The 22498-nt window shown below is 61.0% G+C and overlaps 1 protein-coding gene across 1 annotated transcript; it reads right to left on the minus strand.

The window, feature by feature from the left end:
* Nucleotides 1–2565: 2565 nt before the first annotated feature.
* On the minus strand, nt 2566–20241 carry STX1B (syntaxin 1B). Its single transcript, XM_084883077.1, has 10 exons — nt 19986–20241; nt 9479–9553; nt 9197–9296; nt 9052–9126; nt 6706–6779; nt 6211–6319; nt 5956–6029; nt 3435–3572; nt 3234–3344; nt 2566–2985 (listed from the first exon to the last, which is right to left on the minus strand). Exons 1-10 carry the CDS (start codon nt 20013–20015, stop codon nt 2905–2907), a joined length of 867 nt encoding a protein of 288 aa, XP_084739203.1. The 5' UTR covers nt 20016–20241; the 3' UTR covers nt 2566–2904.
* Nucleotides 20242–22498: the final 2257 nt, after the last annotated feature.

Genomic DNA, 22498 nt, shown 5'->3' on the forward strand with positions numbered 1-22498 from the left:
ACACGGAAACACACGCCAACGCACACGGCTGCACAGCGGGCAGGGGGCAGGTGGGAAGGGAGCCGGGGGCCACCATCTTGTCCTTTGCGGGGCGGGCTGGGGGGCAGGGTGAATGCATAGAACACATCATGTACACACGCTCAAGGCGTGGCATGAGCGTGCATCGACCCACAGGCACATGGGATGGACACGCGCAGTGTGCTTTGTGAGAGGCAGAGCTGGGGTTAAAGGGGAAGGGCAGGGAAGCAGTGAGCCCTGGCCAGGCCCAGGACCACCCGGAGCACAATGGCTGTCGGTGTGGGCGGGTGGGAGCACACACACCTCCAAGACCACGTAAAAGACTCCATCCCCAGACAACACTCCAGAGCACATGGGACAGCAGCCAACAAGCAAGCACGTCATATGAGGCTGGGACTCAGGGAAGCTGGGGCGCAGCAGACCTTGGGGTCCTCTGGCCTGACACTGAGATGGCAGCTATGGGCCTGACACCACTCAGGGAGGCAGCAGCCTGGCTCCAGCCTCCGTGGTCCCAAGGCCGAGCGAACTCAGGAAACACCTGGCGGAAAGGAGTCCTGGCTGGGCACCGGAAGGAAAAAGGGAGGGGGGGGAAGTGCCGGGGTCTTCTCTGACGCCCCTAAGAAGTGAGAAGGGAGCAGGCAGACACAGGGCCACTTCCTGTCCTGCAGAAGGGCATTCTGGGAATGCAGTCAGGGCCCTTCTTCAGGACAGCACACCTTGGGGTTTACACATATTGGCCACACACAAGTAGAGCCCAAACAGCCAGGTGGGGAAGAGCTGGTGTGGGGCTGGGGAGGATACTGTGTCCCAGGTCACATCTGTCCCCCCCCCCACCTTTCTCTCTCTCTCTCTCCCTCCCTCTCTCTCTCTCTCTTTCTCTCTCTCTCTCTCTCTCTCTCGCACACACACACACACACACACACATGCTTCACATAAAGCGGAACCCTGGGAAATGATCTGCACACACCCTGAGTCCTTTACCCAGTGCACATGGATGCCCACACTGTGTTCAATCCTGTTCGTGTGGATCCATGTTCCTCAGCCACGGAGCACAGGGGCTTCTAACATTGTCCTTTGCTCATGCACCCCCATCAGCCACCAAACGCACAAACCCGCCTGTGCATGTGCTGCCTTCATCAGCAGGAGCTAGCCCTTTCCTCACCGTCAGAAACCCAGGCCTGTGCCCACCTGGGTGGGGAGCAGTGATTGCAGACATTTCGGCAGATGTGTCCAGGGGCTGGACCCTAGGACTTGGCCCATCCTGAGCGGCTGCTGCCACGCTGGCCACTCCAGTGCGCTTGCAACACACAGCTCCCCAGACCGAGGTCCCTGAGACGGAGCCCAGAGCATCCGGTGGGGCGAGGGAGACAAATGCTCTGAGGTAAGTGTGCGGGAGGCAGGATCTCTCATCCCTCGCTGTCTGGGGTCGCCCTCCACATTGGCCTCGTCAGTCATGTTCTCATACTAGCCCTTCTAGGAGGCATTCCTGTGCGGACGGGGGCAGGCCTGTGTGGGCCCCAGTGTTCCGGGGCGCGGTCCCCTGCACCAGGCCTCCTGAGTCTTGGCATGAGTGAGCACACGGTGTCCCGGCCCTCATGGGCGCAGCCGGTCCTCTGGCAGGGACACGGGAAGAGAGGCCTGTGGGCTGTGTCAGGGGCTCTGACACCTGCCAGGGCAGGAGGCGCCATTGCACAATGTTGATATTGCAGTGTGTGGCCATCACCAGATACTGGCAGCGGCTCCGGGGAGAGAGGGAGGGGCAAGTCAATCTGCATAGACAAACCTGGATGGGGCACGGGACCTTAAAGAGAAACATGTGCACACAGTCAATGGGACAGAGCACTGTGGAGGAGCCTCTGTGCAGTGCACACGCATGCTCACATGGACCATCCGAACAGCATCGAAGTATGGCCTCCTGTGCCCACCCGAGCGTGCCCAGTGCGCGCAGGGACGGCTCTGTGTGAGGAGACTACCAGCACTCAGCAGATCTGACACACACGTGCTTCTCACATCACCTGCTGGGGAAATGTATGTGTACGTACAAGCCAAGCCAGGCTATTTATACGTGTGTGCTTCCTCTTATGTTGGCTCAACTCCACAGCTCACCACACACACACACACACACACACACGCACACACACACACACACACACGCACACACTCCCCCAGGACCCATGCCTGGGGTGACTCAGCCAGGAAGATTGGCTCACATCTCTCTCCGTGGGGTGCCCGCCGTGGCCTGTGAACTGGGGCCTACCTGGGAGTGAGCTCTGTACACCCACAGCCTGCCCGTTCATAGCAGATGTGGGGGAGGGTGTCAGTGGAAGAAGTGCTATTGCATCGGATTCAAACACTCCAACACCAAAGTCCATGTACACAGATATGTGCCCACAGACCTGCGGACACACACACACACACACACACACACACACCTGTTCACAGAAGACAGAGCAGGGCTCGGTAGGCTGCTGTGTGATCCCAGCCACCATCTACACAACCACTGAGCGAAGGGGAAAGCTAAGACAACACACAGACCGGTGGGGGCAAGGAGGGTGACGTGGTGCTTCTACACACATCTGTGAACACACACACACACACACACACACACACGCTGGGGTGTCCACTCGTCTCGAGCACGTGCCGGCGGCATGCATGTTGGTGTGCATGTGTAATCACGCCTGCTGCTATGTATGTGGGGGGAGGGTCCACGGTGCAGTGAGGTCCAGGGACTCCAGGGTCTGATGGCGGGAGGTGGGTGGGGGGTAAGGGTGGGCTGCCTGGGTCTGTCTTGGGGTGAGCCTGGAGCAGGGATGGAGTGACAGGAGTCGTGGGGGTATTGCTCCCGATGTGGTGGGGAAGGGTCTGGGGGAGACAGGGGTGGTGGGCCTACAAGCCCAGCGTCCCCCCAATGGATGACGCCAAGACCACCCCCAGCACCACACAGCAAATGATGATCATGATTTTCTTCTGCGGGCGGAGAGGGCCACGGGACAGAGGGGAGAGGGGCGGTTTGAGAGAGAGAGACAGACATAGAGAGGGGGGAGGGTGTGAGGAAAAAGAAGAGGGAGAGAAAACAGAAAAACGCAGAGGTCAGAGCCAGAGATAAGGCCTTGGGGAATTTCATCACTCGCCTCAGCCCAGGCCAGAGCCCGCCCCGCCCCGCCCGCCCCCAGCTGGGCCGCCCGCCCCCGCCCTCTCCCGCCGGCTCAGCTCACCCTCCGGGCCTTGCTCTGATATCTCACGGCTTTCTTCGTGTCAGACACAGCTCGCTCCACGTAGTCCACGGAATGTTCCACGTTGTATTCAATTCGGTCAATCATCTCGCCCTGCAGAGGGGATGTGAGGGAGGCGTGGCTGGGCTGGAAGGGGTGGGGGGGCTGGGGGGCTTCCAGGCGGGGTGGCGGGCAGAGGGGTACCTGGCTCTCCACCAGCATGGCCATGTCCACAAACATGTCGTGCAGCTCGCGGATGCTGGTTTCCAGTTTGATGATCTCGTTGTGCCTCGTCTCGATCTCGTTCAGCGCCTGCTTCGTCATCTGGGAGTCCATTTTGATCTAGGACGATGGGGGGGGGGGCGGCTGCTGAAGACCACCCTTCACTCCCATTAGAGCTCAGAGCCTGCAGCCAGAGCACCTGGGTCCAACCTCGCTGTCACTCACTAGCTGCAACCCTGGGCAAATGATCTCGCCTCTCTGGGCCCAGTTTCCCCCCCGGAAAACGTGGGTGATAATAGTGCCCACCTCATGCCGCTGTGAAGATTAAGGAGCTGTTAGTATGTGTACACTGATCAGAATAGTGCCTGGCATACAGGAAGCACCAAGGACAAGTTTGCTAAATTACGGGAAATAACTGTCCCAGCCCTCCACCTGAGCCAGGGCTGCCTCTGTCACACCACAGAAGCCCCGGGAAGACAGACAGAGGTCCGAGGCCCCACCAGTACTCCGGCCCCTGTCTAGTCACAGAGAAATGGAAGAAGACACAGCAGAGAGAAAGGAGTGCGGGAAGGAGAAAAGGGGAGAGAAAGAGGGAGAAGGAGAGGGAGAGAGAGAGAGGGAGAGAGGAAGAGAGAGAATAGCAAGCAGAGAAGGAGGCCCAGGTGAGAAGGCAGGGTGCCCACCACTCCCCTGGACACCATGACAGGAGATGGGGAGAAATAAAGGAGTGCACTGAAGCCTGAGAGTCGGTGGAAGAGAGACTCCAACCCAGACTTAGCTGCACCTCCTTCCCACGATGCCTGGCCTGAGCCAGCCGCTCACTCCTCAGAGCGTTCGCTGTTTAGGCCACGTCAAGCCCCTCCTCTGCTCTAAGACCTGCCAGGGCTCCCCTATCCACAGGGTACACACCTTATCTTTTTTTTTTTTTTTTAATATATTTTATTGATTTTGTACAGAGAGGAAGGGAGAGAGATAGAGAGTTAGAAATATCGATGAGATGAGAGAGAGTCATCGATCAGCTGCCTCTTGCACACCCCCTACTGGGGATATGTCCGTAACCAAGGTACATGCCCTTGACCGGAATCAAACCCGGGACCCTTCAGTCCCCAAGCCGACGCTCTATCCATTGAGCCAAACCGGTCTCGGCTACACACCTTATCTTTTTAAAAAATATATTTTTATTGATTTCAGAGAGGAAGGGAGAAGGAGAGAGAGAGAAACATCAATGAGAGAGAATCATTGATCGGCTGCCTCCTGCACACCTCCTACTGGGGACTGAGCCTGAAACCGGGGCATATGCCCTTGACCGGAATCGAACCCAGGACCCTTCAGTCTGCAGGCGGATGCTCTATCCACTGAGCCAAACCGGCTAGGGCCACACCTTCATCTTAGCAGTCAAGGTGCAGGCTCCTCTTCCACCCTCATCTCCTGCTCTCCAGCAGGAGCCAAAATTGTCCAATGGCTGTCTGGCAAGTGGTCCACTCTCCCTGTCTCTGTCCAGTCTGTTCCTCCACCCATAGTGGCCTTTGCCCATCTCCCAGTCCACACGCTCCTCGTCTCTTCAGGCTCAGCTTAATGCCACGTCCGAGGGAGCCTTCCCTGGCTGTGTGAGTCAACTACCACAGCGCCCGCCTGCGTCTTGCACAGCCCTCAAGCAAGGGGCCAGCCACCTGCACGGGCTGGTTAGCTGGCAGGGATCAGCTCTGCCTCCTTAGAACCACTCCCCAGCTTCCCTCCGTCCTCAGACAAACAGCCTGAGACCAAGAGCTGTCTGCAGAGCTCCAGGCTAGATGCCCACAATCAATTTGCTCAAAGCTAATCTAACAAAGGCCAATTATCTAAGGGACAACAGGCTAGAAAGTCCCTGAACATACTTCAGCCTGGTCTAGACCTTACATAGAGCCATTCCACCACCAGAAGCACAGGCAGACCGACCTGACAGGCCAGGGTAAAACTCAAAAGAGAAAGAAGAACCGCAGCTGGGGAAGCCCATCCATTCACATGCATGATGACAAGGCAGGACAGCATGCAAAACTAAAACAGGGATTTTAAAAAATTTTCAAAAGGTTGGCAGATTAGTCATTGGGTGAGATAGCCTGCATCAGTAGGGCATTCCGTATCTTAGTCCCGAAGAGTCCGGATCACCACCTCCGTGTGGATTCCAGCACTGGCTCTCCCCCAGCTGTGACCTCAGCCAGTTACCTAACCCCTTTGGGCACCGTTCCTCACCGTGAAATGTGCTCCCTCGGGGGGTTGTGGTGGGGGTGAAACGAGGTTAGTAGGTAAATGTGAGTATATAAAGTGCTTAAAACAGGCCTGGCACACTACTGTCTGCCACTTTTATGGGGGTGCCTTCCTGTTCTGCTCCCATGGAATTCCCCAGTTCCAGGGCCAGGCTTCCCCTGCCAGCTACTGCAGGTGGACTTAGGACCTTCAGCTTAACCAAGTTTGGGGAGGAGATGCAGCTGCTTTCCAAAACAGGCCAGCCCCTGCCCGCGCTCACATCATCCGTGAAGATGGCCAACTTCCCGCTCTCCAGCATGTCTTCCAGTTCCTCGTTGGTTGTGGTCCTTCCGGCTGTGGGGAGGAAGGACTCGATGCTCAGGGCTGGGTGAGCCTGCGCCGGGGTGGTGGGATGGGGCAGGGACCCGGGACACCACCCTTCCATGGGGCTCTAGGCCAGGCGCCCTTCCACCCAGAGGGAGGGCCTGGCAGGAGGCCGGGCAGGCCCGGGAGTCTGCAGGGTAGGCACACGCACTGATCTCCAGCTGCCGCTGGATCCTGTCCTTGCAGCGGTCCCGGTACTTGGACTGGGTCGCGTTATATTCGGTCATTACTTCCACGAACTTCCGGGAGAGTGTAGAATGCTGGGGTGGGGGCAGGGCAGAGACCAAGGGGAGCCGTCAGTGCACACGTGGAGTGGAGAGGAGGGGTGACCACGCCCCACCCCAATCCCCCACAAGAGTACAGTCCCCTTCTGCTTGTCTTCCCATCTAACGCCCAGACCAGCGGCGGCCCGGGCCTGGGCATTAGGATGTGACCGGTACCCACTCCCGTTATAACTCCGCCCCCGCCGTAACCCCGCCCACCGGCCCCGCCCCCAGCTGTAGCCCCACCACAAACCGCCCTCCACCGTAACTCCGCCCACATGCCCCTCCCTCCGCCTCCGCCCCGCCCTCCACTGTAGCCACGCCCCCACCAGCAAGGCCCCGCCCCCGCTCCGTCCAGGACACGCCCCCCGGCAGCCTCCCACCTGAGTCTTGCGGATGCGCAGGTCCGCGGAGGAACGGTTCAGGCCCTCCTCCTGCTCGATGCTCTGCTCGATCGCTGCGGGAGAGAGGGTGCAGTGACGGGCCGCAGACCCGGGGCGTGCGGGGCGGGGGTCCGGGGCAGAGGAAGGGCCGACACCCCGAGGCAGGCCCCAGGCCTGTGGAGAGATGTCACACCCGTGGCGAAGGCAGACAGTAAAGGTCCCGTGTGAGGGGCAGGAGGCCGGAAAGTAAAGGGACAGACGTTTGAGGGGGTCGGGAGAGCAGGTGGGGGAGGCTGAGGGCCAGAAGGCACCGTTTGCTCCGTCGTTGGCTCGGGTCTTGGGAAGCCATTCCCGGAGGGAGTGGGGCCCGGGCCCCTGCGAGCGGCCTGTGTGCAGGGAACCCCGCTCGCCATGCTCAGGGGGGTTCCGCGGAAGGCGAGCTCTTCCGGGTGGGTCAGAGGCCACCATTTCCTGCAAATTCTAGGCGAGTGATGCACGTTCCATAGGGAAAATAGCGTCCCCCTTCCCGCCCCTCTCCCCGCGCCCTACAAGGCAGCCCTGTCCCGGAATTCCCGCTTCTAAAGGATTCTGGAAAAGCACACAGATTAACTGGGGTTTCTGCTTCTGGATCATGCACTCCTGACGCTTATCCGGATTTTCTCAAACAGCTTGCAGCTAGGTGTCCTGAGCTCGGAGACGCAGCGGGGAAGTCACCACCAGGCCTGTTCCTGTTCTGTTCTGCTGGCAGCAGGGAGCTATGGGGCTGGATGGCACCCGGCTGCCTGCCAGCAACGAGGAGCAGTGACCGAGGGGCAGCTTAGGCCCAGCTGCTGCAGGAAGGGCCCCCCTTGCCCCAGGGATGTCAGAATCTCTGGTCCAGACTCGGATCCTATTGTCAGGCGTGGGACTGGAGCTTACCCCTGGGCGAAGGGGTCCTTTACTTTGCAGTCTCACTGACTTCTTACAAAAATCCCGGGAGGTCGGTGATCCCAGTCCACTGTCAGACTAGAAACTGAGGTCCAAATGGGTAAGACAACTCGAAGTCACACACAAAACCTGAGCTCGTGCCACCACACAGCTGGAGATGAAGAAGAGGGTCTCCTCTTTCTGGGGTCTGGAAGGTCAGCTTCCAGAAGCTTCTGCCACTTTTCCTCGTCTCTCGATCTTTTCCTGAACCCCTAAGCCATGGAGCCCTCCTCATGATCCAAAGAGAGACAGTAAGGTCAGAGCTTGAGGGGCCCCAGGAAGTCACCAAGCCCAGGGATCTCTAAGCTGGGTTCCGTGGAACCCTGGTTTTGAGAAGGAACTTGACCGGAGTGTTTCAGCCCCAGCTCAGCCAGAGCAGCCTGACTTTTATGTGCTGTATATATATTGGGGTTCTTTATAAGATTCCATTTGGAAAGAAAGGATTTTGCTACCAGAAAAAAAAAAAAGCCAGCTTTGAAATGGCTCCCATTTTTCTTGCTGAGGGCAGGGTCTGGTCCAGTGGGTGAGGATGTGCGGGGCTCCCTCTGCCTGCAGCTGGACTCCATGCGCGCCCCGTGTGGGTCGTGTTCCTTGCCAGCACACGCTCCCGGGTGCACGCGGCTTGTTCTCTCAGATCAGCACGAGCCAACGCACGGCCTCCTGTCGAGCCCGGGGGGGCGTCAAGCCTCCGTCCTCGCCTCCCGGACCAAGGTCACAGCACGCAGGCCGGGCAGCTGGCACGGCTCCCTTCCCCCGGAGCCCAGCGTGTGGCCCGGGCGGAGCAGGGGCTTGGCAAACGTTTCCTGCCGCTGAATTACCGTGAGCATACAAGGTGGCATCAGGACAGCACTGCCGTTCCCCTGGCACCGCGGGCAGGGAGGTTCCCAGCCCACAATGCCTCGGGGGGAGGTGGTTATTACCGGCACCCAGGTCCTTAAATTAGAGCGAATCCGTGAGCATTTGGCAAGGCCCTCCTGAGAGCCTGCCAGCCCCTGATGTCAGCCGCCCCGTCCAATCTGTCCTGAGCCGAGGGTACCAATTCAGAGGCATTTGCTGGACCCACCCACTGGGCGCCGCGGACCATGCCCACCTGCTCCGGGGAAATGAGTCCTCGGTGGAGCTGGAGCCATTTGGGAGGCTGTGTTTCTGATGGACCTTCACGCTGATGGAATCAGCAGAGCTCACATACAATCTGGCCAGCCCGCCCCCTCCCTCATTCCCGTCGTGTCTCTTTCCTCAAAGAATCTGGAGCAAGGAGGGAAACTGGGCTGTGGCTTTCTCCCGGCGAGAGCCTGGCTCCTGGGAGGGTGTGGACATTCCTGAGAGAAAGGCTGGGAGGCAGAGCTCTTGGCTCCTGAGCCGGGGGGTTGCAACCCTCACCTTTCAATTTGGACCGGACCTTGTTGGCCGTCTTCTTGATGTCTGCAGTGAGGTCCTCCAGCTCCTGCTTGGTCTCTGAGGAGGGGCGGGGAGTGAGAAGTCTGGGTGGACCCGGCCCAGCCCCCGCACTCGGCGCAGCACTCACTCTCGTCCGGGTTGGGGGCGGCCAGGATGGCGCTGTGCTGCTTCTTCACCTGCTCCACGTCCTCCGACAGCTTCTCGATGCAGCCCCGGATCTCCTCCACCTGGGGCAAACCGGCGGCCCAGGCCGAGTCTTCAGCCAGACAGGGACCCGCAGGGCTCACTCGGGGTTCAGGGAAATGGCCAGACCCAGAGGGACTGGTAAAGGCCCAGGGTGTAGGACTAGAGGGAGGGGTTGTTGGCTGGGGGCCGGGTTCTGGGTCTGGGGTACTGGAGACTCAGTTACCTGCTCAAAGAACTCATCCATGAAGTGGTCCCGATCCACGTGGACCACCTCCTCCTCATCGTCACTGTCTTTCGCCTGCGAGACAGAGGAAGATGGAGGCCATGAGCAGCCCGCCTGGTCCTCCCCCGCCAGCGCCCCGGTCCTCCCCCGCCAGCGCCCCGCTCCTCCCCCGCCCCTCCCCCACCCCCCAGCGCCCCAGTCCTCTCCCCCCCAGAGCCGCGGTCCTCCCGCCGCCGCCAGCGCCCCTGTCCTCCCCTGCCAGGGCCCTGGTCCTCCCCCGCCAGCGCCCCGGTCCTCCCCCACCCCCCCAGTCCTCCCCCCCCCCCCCCCCCGGCGCCCCGGTCCTCCCCCGCCGGCGCCCCGGTCCTCCCCCGCCGGCGCCCCGGTCCTCCCCCGCCGGCGCCCCGCTCCTCCCCAGCCGGCGCCCCGGTCCTCCCCCGCCGGCGCCCCGGTCCTCCCCCGCCGGCGCCCCGGTCCTCCCCCGCCGGCGCCCCGCTCCTCCCCAGCCGGCGCCCCGCTCCTCCCCAGCCGGCGCCCCGGTCCTCCCCCGCCAGCGCCCCGGTCCTCCCCCGCCGGCGCCCCGCTCCTCCCCAGCCGGCGCCCCGGTCCTCCCCAGCCGGCGCCCCGGTCCTCCCCCGCCGGCGCCCCGGTCCTCCCCCGCCAGCGCCCCGCTCCTCCCCCGCCAGCGCCCCGGTCCTCCCCCGCCAGCGCCCCGGTCCTCCCCCGCCAGCGCCCCGCTCCTCCCCAGCCGGCGCCCCGCTCCTCCCCAGCCGGCGCCCCGGTCCTCCCCCGCCGGCGCCCCGCTCCTCCCCAGCCGGCGCCCCGGTCCTCCCCAGCCGGAGTCGCGGTCGTCCCGCTGCCAGCGCCGGGCTCAGCAGGAGGCTGGGAGGGGCCGGATGTGGGGGCAGCGCCAGCCCCCCCCCCCCCCCCCCCCCGCAGTCAGGATGAACGGGGCTGTGGGTGGAACAGCAAACCCGGGGCCAGGTGGCCGATGGGGAATTAGCAACAGGCGCCTCTCAGGGGAGGATGTGGCCCTGGGAAGGCAGTCACCTGGAGGCAGGGGCCACAGGACACCTGCTGTTAGCCAACCAGGACAGAGGTATCTGGGTATTGTACCAGCAGCTCACTGTCAGCCTGGCAGGCACTGGCCCTGGGCGCTGAGAAGGGGTCTGGGATGGAGTTCCGGGTACCTGATCTCTCCGCCACCCCTCAGCCACTGGGGCCTCACTTTGCTCCCCGCTTCTTCCAGCCACGTCCCCTCTACAAGGTCAGTTCACTGCCAGCAAGCAGTCAGCCGGGAGGGCTGGGGAGACGCAGCAGCACCCCTCCCTTCTGTGTCTTCCTCCTCCCGCCCACCCGCACCCCTCAGCTGCTCTGCCCCCGCTGCCCGCTGCTCCCCGGCTCTCCTCCGTGTAGTCACTTGCTTTCATCCATCCTCTCCCAACCTCACACCCACCTACTCTCACTGGCTTGGATTTCCTAGTTGCAACCTGCAGCTGCTCAGCCTCCACCCCCAGGGCTCAGAGACACAAAGGGATGTACACACCCACACCTCCACCGAGAGCGGTGACACACACAGGCAGACAGACCCACTGACACCCACACGGAGACGCTAACATGCTGACGTCCACCCACACGCAGACCCATGCAGAGCGGCGTGCAGTGCGTGTGGACACACTGGGGAGGCCCGAGCCTGGGCTGCACACTCGCGGGAGCGGGGAAAGGGGGGAGGCAGGGAGGCTCACTGGTGCCACACTCCTGCCTCAAGAGTCTCTGCGGGGGCAGACGTCGGGACAAAGCTGAGCCCTCCAAGCGAAGTGACATCTGGAGCCGAGTAGCCCCACGGGGAACTTAGCGTTCACCCTGAGTCCCAGGAGGAACCAACCACCACTCAGATCTCAGTCCGGAGCCTGAATGGAATCAAGGCGGGATCCACAAAGCGTCTGGCCGGCAGGGCCGGGGGAGCTAAAGAGAAGGGCTCACAGGGAACCTCACGGGTCCAAGCCGATCGCAGGCAGAGCCTGGCAGAACCAGACGGCTCCGACCGAACCAGACTCCGCACAGACACGTGCCAGACAGCGCAGATCGAACCTAGACAGCCAGATGGGACTGAGATACAATCTAGCAACCCGGGGAAGCGGGATCGCAGAGACCGAGAGCACAGGAAGGAGCCGCCAGCCTGGAGAAGACCCTGCCGGACTCAGAAGCCGCCGGCCGCCTGCCCGGAAACGCAGGGATTCTCCGCAGACGGCCCACACCACGTCAGAAAGGGTGCGGCACGCACATCTGATTTCCAGAGAACCCCAGTATCCGCCAGGAGAGGGAGGCTCCTCCCGGAGAAGGGTGGCCCCAGGTAGGCCCCTGACCCCGGACGCCCCCTTAGACCCTGGCCTTAGAGGCTTGGGGATCCTGGCTCATCTCTGAGCCCCACCAGCCTCCCACGGTGCTCTGTCCTCGGAAAGCCCGCTGCCCCTGAGGACTCCTTCCTGGCCCTAAGCCAGCCTCTGCCCCTCTGCCTCCCAGCACTCCACCGCCCAGCTGCCTCGGGTCGTGAGGCCTCGCCTTCCTATTCTCTGTCTCTTTCCCTTCCTCGTGCTGACTTAGACTTCCTGAAGTCTGATTTCTGTCTCTTCTATTGTTCCCAGAGCCAGTTCCTTAGCTTCTGCCCTGAGGCACGCTACCTGCCTATCTCTGCCCTTGAGACAGGAAAACGGACCGAGGACCCAATATGACCTATTTGGTGCCATAATTACAGAGCGCTGAGCGCTAACAGTCCGCTACAGTTCACAAACAGTCCTCTATGTTCACAAGCACCTCCGCATCCATAATCCTGCTGATCCTCACCGGGAAAGGGAGAGCAAACACCACTGTCCCCATTTCACAGGTGAGGGGGCAGGCGGTCAGAGGGGATAAAGGAAAGTGGTGCCAGGTGGAGGGGAGTGGGGAGACGGTAGGCATATAAGACAGGCCTCCCCCAAGCCCCTCCACAGCGGGAGACTCCTGCAGCCGGCACCCCGTCAGCCACCTCCTTCCAGCACCTCTGCCCCAGCTACCTGGGGAGGCTCTGTGCCCTGAAGTCCTGGCAGAATGTTGTCCATGGACAGCACCTCTGCACAGACCTTACCTTCCTGTTATCTCCTCTAATCTTCACTAAAACTCTATGAGAGCCAAAACCGGTTTGGCTCAGTGGATAGAGTGTCAGCCTGCCGACTTACAGAACCCAGGTTCGATTCCGGTCAAGGGCATGTACCTTGGTTGTGGGCATATCCCCAGGGGGTGTGTGCAAGAAGCAGCTGATTGATGTTTCTCTCTCATCTATGTTTCTAACTCTCTATCCCTCTCCCTTTCTCTCTGTAAAAAATCAATAAAATATATAAAAATAAAACAAAAACTCTAAGAGGATGCCAAAACCGGTTTGGCTCATGGATAGAGTGTCAGCCTGCGACTGAAAGGTCCCAGGTTCGATTTGGGTCAAGGGCATGTGCCTAGGTTGCAGGCACATCCCCAATAGGGATTGTGCAAGAGGCAGCTGATCGATGTTTCTAACTCTCTATCCCTCTTTCTTCCTCTCTGTGAAAAATCAATAAAATATATTAAAAAAAAAAACACACAAAAAAACTCTATGAGGACCATTGACCAATGATATAATCATGGCAAACATTTACACAGCACGCTATGGGTACCATTCTATGCACTCTGCATGTATTTATCCATTTGATTATTTTTAAAAATGTGTTTTATTGATTTTAGAGGGAGGAGGGAGAGAGAGAGAAATATCGACGGGGGAGAGAAACATCAAGCGGCTTATATGCACCCTGACGGGGCGCTGACCTGCAGCCTCGGCAGTGCCCTGACCTGGAATCAAACCTGCACCCCTTCCGTGCACGGGCGACGCTCCGACCAACCAAGCCGCACTGGCCAGGGCTCCCATCTATTCTTACCCCCGCCCCCCGGAGAGACATCACAGCTCCCCTTTGTAGGTGGGCAAACCGAGACAGAGAGAGGCTAAGCTGTGCCCAAGCCAGCGGCTAGACGGCCGCATGACGGCTCCCCTCGGAGCCTCAGCGCTGCCTTTGCTGGTGGCAATCATGTCTACCCCAAACGGTGGGCAGGAGGGCAACGAAACCAGGCAGGGACGTGCCCCGTGCTGCCAGAGAGAAAACGGATGCTAAGTGGGGACAGGCTATTACCCTTCCCCTCCCATGTTACAGACGACGAGACAGGCTCAGAGAAGTTCCTACCTGTCTAAGGCTTTGCAGCAAATAAGGCCTGAACTGCCCGCCATCCTTCCCTTCCTTCCTGGCCTCAGAGAGTCCGTCCTGCTGACCTCCGAGGCCAGGACAGAACGCACCTGAGGGGCCTGGCGGCAGGAAGGCTCCCACAGGCGGCCAGGCGCTCACCGCCACCACGGCTGTGGGAGCCTCGGAGCGCCCAGCCCCGCTCTGCCCGCTCAGCTGTGCAATGGGCGGGCTGGAGCATGGCTCAGCCCCTGCTCTGGGTGTACGGTTTAATAACGAGCTCGGTCTCCACTGCTGGCGCTGCCAGCCTGACAGAGAGAGGCTGAGGGCTAAGGAGACTGACTACCTGGGGAAAGAGGGCCAAATGCGGCCGATCCTCTTTACTGGACAATTCAAGCCTCCGTTTCCTCATGAGCAAAATGAAGGCAAGAATTGCGTGCACCTAGCCCTGGCTGGTGTGGCTCAGCGGTTTGAGTGTCAGGCCCTGAACTGAAGGGTCTGGGTTTGATTTCTGGTCAAGGACACATACCTGGGTTGTGGGCTCAGTCCAACGTGCAGGAGGCAGCCAATCAATGATTCCCTCTCATCATTGATGTTTCTATCTCTATCTTCCTCTCCCTTCCTCTCTGAAATCAATAAAACATACTTAAAATCAATCAATTACCTAAAACTTTTTTAAAAGAAAAAAGAATTAGCCCCAGCCGGTGTGGCTCAGTTGACCTACAAACCTGGAGGTCACGGTTCAATTCCAGTTGTGGCTCAATCCCCAGTGTGGGGTGTGCAGGAGGCTGCCAACCCATGATTCTCCTCACTGATGTTTCTCTCTTTCCCTTCCTCTATGAAATCAATAAAAATATATTTTAAAAAAGAATTATATAATCTAACACATACGTACTGACTACCAAGCGCTGGGCCCTGTTACAAGTGCTTTGAATTTCTTGTTTAATCCTTACAGCCACTCCATGAAGTATATACTATCCATATTCCCATTGGACAGATGAGGAAACTGAGGCATGGGAGATTAAGTAACCTGCCCAAGATTATACAGCTGAGGGTGCTGATAGGGCGATGCCTAGCTTGAAGCCAGACTCTTTGCTCTTTTGGCTCGACAGCCCCTCAAGCGCTTGAGGATGGGAGGAGAGAGAGAGATCCCGGGCGCCCCGGGAGCTGCCTGGGAACAGGGGTGATCAGATCAGACCCAAGCCTCTAGCTGCAGCCCTCCCATCGGACACCAGGGCCCTGTGGGTGTCAGCAGCGGAGACAGCAGACAGGTGGGCAGGGGAAGGAGGAGAGGGACAATGTGAGCCAGCACGTCACTGGCCAAGGCGACCGATGCTGAGACGGTGACTGAAACAGCGATGGAAAGAGACTGGAATCGGGTGACAGGAAAGTCACAGAGCGTGTGTGTGTGAATACACATGGGTCCATGTACACACACGTGTGCTCACACGTGCCCCTCAGGGGTGCAAGCATCGCTTGATCTGGAGGCAGCAGCGAGTCTCCCTGTACCCCCCTTCTGCCCATCTGTGCCCCGACCTGGCCTCTCCTCCTACCAGCATCTAGGCTAGCCCCCCCCCCACCTCCCTCTGCCTCCCCTGCCTTCCCGTCACTCCCTCCACCCTCCTCTGCCCACTGAGCCCTATGCGTCCACCAGGATGTACCGGCTGACCGGGCGGCTCGCTCGGGGGCCCGGGAGGGGGAGCAGGCCGGGAAGGAGGTCCTGCCCCCGAGCGGACGTGCGGGGAGGGAGGCAGACAGTGACAAACGAGCAGGACGGTGTCGGCTGCGCTGAGAGCGGGAGGGAGAGGAGCCAGGGACGTGACGGAGAGACATGAGCCAGGGCGGCCTTCCCGGGAGCTGACCCCTCAGCCCAGTCCCGAAGGCGTCACTGTGCCCCCACCTGGGAACCGCTCAGGCAGAGGCAGGGCGCTCCAGGCAGAGGGGGGCATCAACACGGAGGGACCCGCACTCCGGGCCGAGGGAACAACAAGGGCAAAGGCCCCCAAAGCAGGGAGCTTGCTGTCTGAGGAGCAGGAACACACCGAGTGCAGCTGGCTGGCCTGGCCGTCACCCCGCTCTCCCGGCCTCTGTCCCTCCGTGCACACCGGGCCTCTGTCCCTCCGTGCACGCCGGGCCCCTGAGCCTCTGTGCACGCCGGGCCTCTGTCCCTCCGTGCACGCCGGGCCCCTGTGCCTCCGTGCACGCCGGGCCCCTGTGCCTCCGTGCACGCCGGGCCCCTGTGCCTCCGTGCACGCCTGGCCCCTGTGCCTCCGTGCACGCCTGGCCCCTGTGCCTCCGTGCACGCCGGGCCCCTGTGCCTCCGTGCACGCCGGGCCCCTGTGCCTCCGTGCACGCCGGGCCCCTGTGCCTCCGTGCACGCCGGGCCCCTGTGCCTCCGTGCGCCGGGCCCCTGTGCCTCCGTGCACGCCGGGCCCCTGTGCCTCCGTGCACGCCGGGCCCCTGTCCCTCTGTGCACGCCGGGCCCCTGAGCCTCTGTGCACGCCGGGCCCCTGAGCCTCTGTGCACGCCGGGCCCCTGAGCCTCTGTGCACGCCGGGCCTCTGTGCCTCTGTGCACGCCGGGCCCCTGTCCCTCTGTGCACGCCGGGCCCCTGTCCCTCCGTGCACGCCGGGCCCCTGTCCCTCCGTGCACGCCGGGCCCCTGTGCCTCCGTGCACGCCGGGCCCCTGTGCCTCCGTGCACGCCGGGCCCCTGAGCCTCCGTGCACGCCGGGCCCCTGAGCCTCCGTGCACGCCGGGCCCCTGAGCCTCCGTGCACGCCGGGCCCCTGAGCCTCTGTGCACGCCGGGCCCCTGACCCTCTGTGCATGCCGGGCCCCTGACCCTCTGTGCACGCCGGGCCCCTGTGCCTCCGTGCACGCCGGGCCCCTGTGCCTCCGTGCACGCCGGGCCCCTGACCCTCTGTGCACGCCGGGCCCCTGACCCTCTGTGCACACCAGCTTCTCTCCTTTCTTGCAGGTCTGCCGTTCTAAAGCGCCTGCCGGGCCTGTCCACACCTGGTCCACACCTGGTGCTCACCGGAGTCCGGGCTGGCCCTCGGGAACAGGACTTGTCCTATAACAGCCCCCTTCCCACGAGGCCTCAGAGTCAAGCCCCCTCAGCGCAGGCCCCACCCTCCTCCATTTCCCAGTCTCCCGGTTCCCTGTCTCCGCCTTCCCCTTCCACACTCCGCACGCGTCTTCTAGTGCTCCCTCTCGCCACCAACCTTCTTCTCTGTCTCTCTCGCTCTCCCTCCCCTCCTCTTGAGCCCCACCCCTGGCCCCAGTGTTTGGATCTTGGGACACCAATCCAGCTAATCAACCCCGACTGCAGCCTCCATTCCAGCCAAGCGCCTCCTAGCTCCCAGCCAAAGGGGTTTGGTCCCTGGAGACAGCAAACCCTGGTTTGACCCTGGCTCTGCCATCAACAGCTGTGTGACCTTGAGCAAGTCAGGTTACCTGTATGTCCTCAATTTACTCTAAAACAGATGAGGGTCACATCCTGCCCATCCCAAGGGTTCAAGAGAAATAAACAAGTCGGCTGTGGGATAACAAACATTCACAGGGTCCTGCTGGGTACTCTGTACACAGTAACTAATTTCAACCCTTAGGATAGATAACGCTGCAAATTGTCGTTACTCTGATTTCACACATGGAAGAGATGACTACCAGAGAGGTTAAGCAACTTACCCAAGGTCACACAGGAAGTAGCAAAGCCAGGATTCGAACCCAGACAGTCTGACTCCCAAATCTGTGCCCTCAGCTGCTCAGTGATAAACGTGTCTGACAACTCCTTGGGGACTCTAAGGTACTAGACAGTCACCTGCTCGCTGACTCCCGCCCACCACGGCCCGTCCCTCTCAGCCGCTCAGAGAGCCTCTCCCAGGCCTCCCACGCCCTCTAGCTTCTCCGCTTCCCGGCTCCTTGCTCTTCACGCTGGCAGGGAGACCCTCAGCACTGCTTGCATCTGGCAGCTTCTTCCCTCTCCACCCGCCCCCTCCCAAATCTCCAGTTTCCAGAGCTATGACTAACACAGAGCCACCAGCAGGCACCAGCCCTCCAGCCCACCTCCCACCTCCCACCTCCCACCTCCCACCTCGCTGCCCCAGCAGCCCGAGCGGACAGACCCCTCACCCCTCACCCCTGGGCAGGGTCCCGACCCACTCAGAGGAAGACTCCATCCCCTGCCTCTCCTCCACCCTTCCCCTCCCTCCCCGCTCTCCAATTCCACCACAGTTCCACCCTCGGCCCAATCCACCTTCCATTTCTCTGGGTTTTGGAGTCACAGAGAGTCTTAGCAGCAGGGGCTCTGGGTTCAAACCCGAACTCCTCACTTGCTGGCTGTGTGACCTTGGGCGAGCTAGGTGACCACTCTGGGCTTTGGTTTCCTCAGCTATAAAATGAGGGAGTCTCGCCGAAACCGGTTTGGCTCAGTGGGCAGCGCGTCGGCCTGCAGACTGAAAGGTCCCGGGTTCGATTCCGGTCAAGGGCATGTACCTTGGTTGCGGACACATCCCCAGTGGGGGGTGTGCAAGAGGCAGCTGATCGATGATTCTCTCTCATCGATGTTTCTAACTCTCTGTCCCTCTCTCTTCCTCTCTGTAAGAAATCAATAAAATATATTTTAAAAAAACAAACAAACAAATAAAACAAAAAAAACTGAGGGAGTCTCTCGGTCTGCCTCCCTGTCCAGGAGGCGGGTGAGGGTCTAAAACGTATGGATGGCAATGACTTCCCGAGAGAAGGGAGGGTTAGAGCCCGATGGAGCCGGCCTGCCTGGCCGCCTTTTACTAGCTGCGTGACTTCGGGTAAGTCACTTAACCTCTCTGGGCCTCAGTTTCCTTACCTTTCAGACGGGCTAACTCTAGCTCCAGCCCCCTAGAGTCGCTGTGACAATCACGATGAGTTAATGTGTATAAAAAACTCGGGACGGGGTCTGGCACGTAAGTGTTGGTTGTTTTCTATTACTGTTTTTTCCTGACGCCGATTCAGTTAGTTTAATAAAGAACAAACCTTCACATTCCCTCCCTTCCACTCGCCAGCCCATCGCTCCCAGAGACAGCCAGCACTGCCTCAGAACCCCGTCCTCTCCTCTTAGCAAACTGGTTCCCGCCCCAAACCCAGGGGCTCTCCAAAGAGTCTTACCTCCCTCCCCCCCCCAGCTCACGTTCAGACTGTTTCAAAGGCCACAAAAGCAGAGTCGCGTGTCAGCTTGGCAAACAGGAAACCCTCACTCCAGCCTGGTCCTCCCATCCACCTGCTTGGTGACCTTGGGCAAGTCCCTGCCCATCTCCGAGCGCTTCCCTGGCCTGTCAATGGAGCGGCCGCTGGGCCAGTGCTCTGGACCGACACCCCAGGCCGGCGCCCACGGCGGTGTCAGCACTGCCCCTGGAGCCCCGTCACTCTCCAAATCCCCAGCCTCCTCCCCCGAGACACCATCCCCACCCCAGCCCCTCTGCGCAGCCTGCACCACAGACACCAGTCCCCAAGCACAACTCCCTGCCGGGCCAGCCCGGAGCCCGGCCTCCTCAGGCCTGCAGACGGGCCACGGCAGACGGGCCACGGCAGACGGGCCACGGCAGACGGGGCCCACGGGGCCTGCCTGGCTGTTGGGGGCAGCTCCCCCGCAGAGCACAGTCCCTGTCAGACAACCCAGTTCCACGGCCCTGTGCCTGGAGCCTCCTCCCTCCTCCTCCGCATCCCCACCTCCAGCCTCTGGGTCACCCCATCTCAGGCCCCGGCCTCCGGAGTCTGCTGAGGTGCCCCTTCCCGGGAGAGCAGCACACACGTGCGTGCGCGCGCACACACACACACACACACACACACACGCACAGGCACACGCACACTCGCACTTCATTCAGTGCCAGGTGTTGGCATCTCAGACCCAACCTGTGTCCTTCCCGGAGCCTCCCCGGCGGGTCCTCTGGGCGCAGCCGGCCCGCGAACAGCCCCTCCTCCTAACCCCGAAAATCCGGCCGGGCTGACAGCACCCTCCGGCTCCTCCTGGCACCCACTCTCCCACCCCCATCAGGGCCAGGGCCTCCGGGATGTGGGGTGTCCGAGGCCCTGAGACCTCTCCGGCTTCCCACACCTCCCGGCCGCTGTCCCCAAAATGCAGGTTCACGGAGAGCATCGGCGCCTCCAGAAACCGTGGGGCCCCTGCCGCCAACGCCGGCCCCACAATTTGCCCCCACAGCCCGGCACCTGCCCACTCCGCCCCCACCGCTCCCCAAATACTGGGGTCCCTCCCCCCCTTCCCCACCCCCAGGCTCACACTCCGCAGCTCCTGCGTCCGGTCCTTCATCCTGCGACGGCGCCTCCTCCTCCTCGTCCTCCCGCCGCGGCTGCTCCGGCCTCGGGCTGGGCCGGGGGCAGGGTCCGGTCCGGGTCCGGGTCCGGGTCCGGGGTCCGGTCCGGGGGGAGCGGAGCCCGGGGCGGCCGGGCGGGGCGGGGGCGGCGGGGGCCGGGCCTGGCCGCGGGCTCTGCCGGCTGCGGTGGCGATGCGGCTGCGGCACCGGCTCGGATGGAGGGATGCGGGCGCCGAGGCGGGGGAGGGGGAGGGAGGTGAGGAGCGGGAGGGAGGGGGAGCGGGAGGGGGCGGGAGCAGGGGGCATGCGCAGCTCCGGGTCTGGGGGCGCCTGGGGGTTGTAGTCCGGGGAGGGGGCCAGGGCAGGGGAGCCCTGGAGGAGGGAGGGAGGGGGAGCGGGGCGGGGACCGGGGATGCGGGAGGATCGGGATGTGCGCGAGGCGGGGATGCTGCGGGGCACCGGGCGGGGGTGGAGGCCGCGCGGAGGGGCGAGAGAGTGAATATCGGGGAGAGGCGCTGGGGACAGGCTTTAGGTTTGTGTCTGCGAGTGTGTGTGAGCCTGTGTAAGACCACCTCTGTGTGTGCGTGTGTGCGTGTGTGTGTGTGTGTGTGTGTGTGTGCATGAGAGTGTGTGTGTATGTGTGTCCCTGCGGGAGGCTCTCGGGACACTAGGAACAGCAAGCCTGACCCTCTAGGAGGCTTCTGTGGCTGAGGAGTCGCCCAGCCCAGCTGAGAAGGACAGGGGGGTTTTGTGTGCACAGCCTTTCCCACTCCCAGGGAGGCCTGGCAGCAGGGCGGCCCTGAGCTCCGCTTGTCTGCCTCCAGGGACAGGATGCTCACGCCCTCACCAGACCTCCTGGCCTGTCTTTAGACAGACCTGCCTTTTAAAACGGAAATTCATTCACACTGGGAGGGGGATTCTGACACCCCTGGCCACCCAGGTACCTGCATCCCTCTCCTCAGTGTCCACCTCTCCTCTCCTATGTCCCTGTCTCAGCGTGACCTCACCCCCTACGCCTGTAATGGGGCTTTGGCCCCCAACAGGCCTCGAACCTGTTTTTGCCAAGTACCAGTGACCTCTTTGATAGCAAACCCATCGACTACCTGGCAGGCCTTATTCTCCATGATCTTTCAGGGAATATGACCCTAATGACTTCTCCCTTCTTTCTTTTTTATTTTATTTTATTGATTTTTTTACAGAGAGGAAAAGAGAGGGATAGAGAGTTAGAAACATTGATGAGAGAGAATAATTGATCAGCTGCCTCCTGCACACCCTCAACTGAGGATGTGCCCACCACCAAGGCACATGCCCTTGACCGGAATCAAACCTAGGACCTTTTCAGTTCACATGCTCTATCCACTAAGCCAAACCGGTTTTAGCATCCTTATTTCTTAAAATATATTTTTATTGATTTCAGAGAGGAAAGGAGAGGGAGAGAGAGACAGAAACATCGATGAGAGAGAATCATAGGTTGACTGCCTCCTGCACACCCCCTATTGGGGGCACCAAGCCCGCAACCCTGGCATGTGCCCTTGACCTGAATCAAACCCTGGACCCTTCAATCCGCAGGCCGATGCTCTATCCACTGAGCCAAACCAGCCAGGGCTCTTGTTTAAACCTTCTTCTCCTTGGTTCCCAGCCTGTCTCCTGCCTCTGCCCCCCCGCCCCTCCCAACACACACACACACACACACAAAAACACACACACACACACACACAAAAACACACACACACACACATGCACACAAACGCACACACACGCACACGCACGCGCACACACTTCTGGATGATGTTTCTCAGCCTTCTACAGACGCCTCCATTCTTCCACAACCCCTCAACAGCGGGGTCCCCAGGCCCCACCTCATCTTCTTTACCTCTCACCTCCCAGGCTCAGCTGTGTCTGCAGGTCTACAATACTGACGTCTGTACGCAAGCCAGGTCCTCTCCTCAGGGCAGCGCCTGTGGCGGGCTGAGCCCGGGCTGGCACCGAGGACAGAGACATCCCCGGCGCCAGTGCGCGGCCACGGTTCCGATGGAACTGCCGCCCCCGTGCTGGCCGCGCCTTCCCCAGCACTTCTCGGACTGACCGCGTGGAGGGCCGTGCAGGGCTCTCGGCTGTGTCTCACTCGCATTCTTTGACAACGAAGTCCGTTCTTGTGAAACCACAATGTCACACTTCACCTCAGTGACCAAATCCAGAGCCTCCTCCTATGTCCTCTCTCTCCATTGCAACCACCGAGGTCAGTCCGGGCCCTCATTGCTTTCCCCTGGGCCGAGGGAGAGCCTCCTGCTGGTCTTCCCGCCTGCGGACTCTTTCCCTCACACCCATGTTTCCTCCCAGCGGCTAGCGTGACCGTCCCCAAACCAACGTGATCAGACCAACCCCTGCACCAACTCCGTGCCCCTGCCCCCCTGACTGCTCTCAGTAGCTGCTCTGGCGTTTGAAATCACAGCACCATCGCCTCATCTCTCCTCCTACC

This window comes from Pipistrellus hanaki (assembly GCF_964339955.1).
Source record: "Pipistrellus hanaki genome assembly, chromosome: 4".
NCBI lineage: Eukaryota > Metazoa > Chordata > Mammalia > Chiroptera > Vespertilionidae > Pipistrellus > Pipistrellus hanaki.